The sequence below is a fragment of the Bison bison genome, unplaced genomic scaffold (assembly GCF_000754665.1).
Source record: "Bison bison bison isolate TAMUID 2011002044 unplaced genomic scaffold, Bison_UMD1.0 scf7180017864461, whole genome shotgun sequence".
Classification (NCBI taxonomy): domain Eukaryota; kingdom Metazoa; phylum Chordata; class Mammalia; order Artiodactyla; family Bovidae; genus Bison; species Bison bison.
The window spans coordinates 8,676,898-8,681,512 of record NW_011495023.1 but is presented as its reverse complement, the minus strand read 5'-3'; the positions used below and the strand labels follow the sequence as shown (position 1 = coordinate 8,681,512).

The 4,615-nt window shown below is 39.5% G+C and overlaps 1 protein-coding gene across 1 annotated transcript in view; it reads right to left on the bottom strand.

Annotated features, from left to right (window-relative positions):
* The window catches only part of GPR158 (G protein-coupled receptor 158), a 296,434-nt gene that overhangs the window by 1,173 nt on the left and 290,646 nt on the right, over window positions 1–4,615 (bottom strand). Inside the window, exons 10-11 of the mRNA XM_010859923.1 lie at window positions 1,160–1,306; window positions 1–420 (exon numbers count right to left, since the gene is read on the bottom strand). The exon at window positions 1–420 is cut by the window's left edge and continues 7 nt beyond it. Coding sequence (XP_010858225.1) covers window positions 1–420; window positions 1,160–1,306 — 567 coding nt within the window. The remainder of the gene's footprint in view (window positions 421–1,159; window positions 1,307–4,615) is intronic.

Genomic DNA, 4,615 nt, shown 5'->3' with positions numbered 1-4,615 from the left:
TCCCACCGGAGACCCCAGCACAGAGTTGTCTGTAGCCTCCTCCTCCTCCCGGCTCTGGGCGGGCGGGCTGCCGGGGCCGCCTGGTTGCTCCCGCACATGCTCATAGGTGCTGTGCGATTTCTTGAGCGAGAAGACCCGGTTCCGCAGGGACTCCTCCTTGGGCTTCCCAGAGCCACCCGCAGTCTCCTGGGGGTTTTTCCTGCCCGCGCTGGACCCCTTAGCCGAGCCGTGCTCCCCACCATCCTTGTCCTCCTTGGAGCACTGCCGGCTGACCGTCTCTGGGATCTCAGTGATTCGCCTCATGATGGAACGGCCTAAGCCCTTCTTGGAGCACCGCTTTTTCTGAAGGTGGGGATTATTTGTGATCATCTTCTTCCTCTTATAGATTTCCAACTGGGCATAGAGTTTCTTCAGCTCATCCTGCCAGAATAAGAGCAGATTCAAAGTGATGGGGGATGTAGCATTTCAGCCAGCTAATAACCCCTAGTGTAATGTGAAGTCCGTACAAGGAGCTCTTCCTAACATTTCTGCTCCTCAACTTTCTCCTGACTCTTCTGTATCTTGTTTCACAGAGTGTCTGGACTTTAGGACCTGAACTCATGCATTCTGCACTTGCTTCATGGAATGGGCATTTTGAACTTGTGAACTGCATGGACCATGCTGAGCCTGGACCATGACAAAACACAGCCTATTATCTACTGATAAAACTGGAAGCATCAAAAATTTTATTTTTGATAAAATTACATCTAATGTTAGATTAGGTTTTTACTGTACAACTGACCATCAGATACTAAAAGCATCTTCTTCCTCAAAATGCTGACATATTGTCACAGATTATTTTAAATAATCCACAGTCTCTGCTCACAGGTCTATTTACCTTCCCATCAGCAAGATCTCATAAACCATTATCATGGGACATATAACCAGTTTATCATCATGGCGGCTTAAGTCAGTTAAGATGATAAAGACTGGCCTGTGTGCTCTAACTTATACTGTGATTCTATGTTTCAGAATTGGATAAACTCTGCATGTGATGCCTTCAGTCCTTACATAATCACACAAGTTCTATAACACAAAGAACACATGAACACCTGCCCACACACGTATGATGTACAAATGGACCTAATCTAAAACAGAAAAGTAGAAATGCTGGTGTTACCCGAATGTCTTCTGGATCCAAGCTGTGCTCACTCCAGGCTGAATTGATACTGCTGTTCAGGTAGGATCCAGATCGGCCCATGTCTAGCTCATCTTCATATGCTTCCGTTGCAATGTCATCTCGTGGGTTATTGCTTGAATGTGAAAACTGCAACAGAGATTCAATATGAGCTGTAGACATTAATCCACTGGAGGACATGGCATAATAATTTTTCTAAAAGTTTTAACGTTACCTCATTTCCTCAGCTAAGATGAATTCATTCACTGAACTCTTTACGAAAGATTTGCTGCCATATTTTGTTCTGTTGTCCTTGTTACACAATAGAGTTCTTAGAATGAGGTATTAATAATACTTGGTTCACTCTTTGACTTCTATTTTTGTTCTTGTATTTTTTTCAGGTTCCCAGGGTTAACTCACATTATTTCTCTTCAATGATATTTGCATTTTAAAAATGAAAATAAGCAGAAGAACCCAAAGAAAGGTTCTCTGAGGGTACTCTGAGTTCACTGTACTCTCAAAGCAGTGATCTGGACCTACTGGCGACTGAGCGGAAATATTTTTTTTTCCAGCAGTGGGGTCTATCTGGTGTCATCTCACTTCACACAGAGGGGGCTGTATTTCATCTATGGGCAGAGACTGGAATGATCACAGGACTGTGACTTTCAGTCCATCACACAGAGTTTCAGACAAACTACTTTCAAAACTGAGGGGACAGGGGCTCTGGATTCCAGCCCTGACTGTGTTGTCAATGAGGTCTTAAATGGGCCATGGAACCTCTGGTGAGCATGGTGATCCTTTTAGCTTACCCGGCTTGGGCTGGATGGTATCTAAGTTTAAAAGTGCAAAGAATCACTGAAATAACAGATTTTTTTTCCCCCTCTAGCTCATCAGTATTCTCAAGTTCCTCCTTCATCACCTTTTGGTATATTCTAACTATCTTCATGGAGTCTTTGGACATTTTTCAGTTTCATGTAGTCTTGCTGTCTCTACTCTTCTTCAAGTGCAGAAGTAAGAAAGAGGGAATCGGGTAAATGATGGAAACAGAGAGAATCTAAAGCATCCAGCCACACTTTACACAATGAATAAACCAAGTGACTGTCCTGTGAAAATTGGACATGGGTTCTTTTTTCTCAGCTGGCCATCAGGTGAAATATTCCTTTAAAAAAATGGATAGACCACCCTTTGACACAGAAACACAGAGATGTTTTAATGTCAGCTGTTGTTCAAATATTCAGCTAGGCAGGTGAACATAAATTGGAGATAATAGGTAAAATGGCAATTCTTTAAGTAATAATGACTATTTTGTATGTGGGACTGGCTGAGAAACCACAGAAACTGATGAACTTTTCCACTCATTCTTCTATGTATGTTTGTGGGAACCACATGTGCCATAAACTTGAGGCCACAAAGATGAAGAAAATAGGCCCCAGCCCTCCAAAATCTCACATGCTATTAGTTAAACCAGCTGGAGATTACTTATAAGAGTGGAATTACTTTTCTCAAGCAAAGTCTTAGTAGAGATTATCATGAGCTTAAAAAACAGTAATTTGTCAGGTACTGTCCATTTCCTGCTTTCTGATTTTTCCTTAACGTGTATCTCTATCTAAAATACTATTTTAAACATTTATTTTGTATGTCTTTTCCATTTCCTTCTCTCCTCCTCCAGAATATAAGTACCATGAGAGCACAGACTTAGGTCTGTTCATTACTCTTATTCTAGGATATTGAACAAAGCTCCTCAATACTGTTTTAAATTACTTATTTATTGAGATATAACTCATATATCATAACATTCTCAATTTTAAACTATACAAACCTGTATTTTTTAGTATATTCTTGAGGTTGTACAATCATCACCACCATCTAATTCCAGAATGTTTTCATCACCCCCAAAAGAAATCTTTTTAAACCAATTAAGCAGTCACTCCAAGCCCCTCTTTTCTCCAGCCCATGGCACTACTCCTCTACTTTCTGTCTCTTTAGAGCTGTATATTTCATTTCACATAAATGGAATCATATAACATGTGGCCTCTTTTATCTGGCTTCCTTCACTTGGCATAATGTTTTAAAGGTTTGTACAAATTGTAGCATGTATCAGTGCTTTATTTCTTTTAACTGATAAATAATATTTCATTGTGTGAGTATTTGACATTTTGTTTGCACATTATCAGTTGATGGACATTTGGGTTCTTTCCACTTTTGGGCTACTGTGGATAATGCTGCTATGAACATTCATGTAAAAATTAAAGAAAAAAATTTAAACCAGCTTTATTGAGATATAATTCATATGCAGAGAACTGCACATATTAAATGTCTACAATTTGATGAGTCTGGACATATGCAAACACCCATGATGCCTCACTACAATCAAGGTAAGAGACAGCATAAACAAATTTCTATATGAACATGTTCTTTCAATTCTTTCTGGAGCTCAACAAAAATTTATTGAATCAATCAATAAATAGTCTGAGTATACATTCATCTAATAAAAATATAATCATATTATACAAAGTATAAAAATGGTTAAGATAAGCTGAAGTTAACAGACTAATCCACAAAAGTTATGACTATTTGGTGTCATTCAAGTAAGGAAGAAATTGGGCATGCCTCTCTGTTTAAAATTGTTTGGCCTTTTCAATCAGGTTGAATTTCAGTGTTTTGGTTAATTGTGAGAGCTGAGGTAGAGAAAGAAATCACAATTCTGATTTTGGCTAATGTCAAAAACAAGACCAGGAGCTGACTGTGGCTCAGATCATGAACTCCTAATAGAAGAAAGTAGGGAAAACCACTAGACCATTCAGGTATGACCTAAATCAAATCCCTTATGGTTATACAGAGGAAGTGAGAAATAGATTTAAGGGACTAGATCTGATAAGACAGAGTGCCTGATGAACTGTGGATGAAAGTTCATGACATTGTACAGGAGACAGGGATCAAGACCATCCCCATGGAAAAGAAATGCAAAAAAGCAAAATGGCTGTCTGAAGAGGCCTTACCAATAGCTGTGAAAAGAGGAGAAGCGAAAAGCAAAGGAGAAAAGGAAAGACATAAGCATCTGAATGCAGAGTTCCAAAGAATAGCAAGGAGACATAAGAAAGCCTTCCTCAGCGATCAATGCAAAGAAATAGAGGGAAACAATAGAATGGGAAAGACTAGAGTTCTCTTCAAGAAAATTACAGATACCAAGGGAATATTTCATGCAAAGATGGGCTCGATAAAGGACAGAAATTGTATGTACCTAACAGAAGCAGAAGATATTAAGAAGAGGTGGCAAGAATACACAGAAGAACTGTACAAAAAAGATCTTCATGACCCAGATAACCACGATGGTGTGATCACTCACCTAGAGCCAGACATCCTGGAACGTGAAGTCAAGTGGGCCTTAGGAAGCATCGCTATGAACAAAGCTAGTGGAGGTGATGGAATTCCAGTTGAGCTATTTCAAATCCTGGAAGA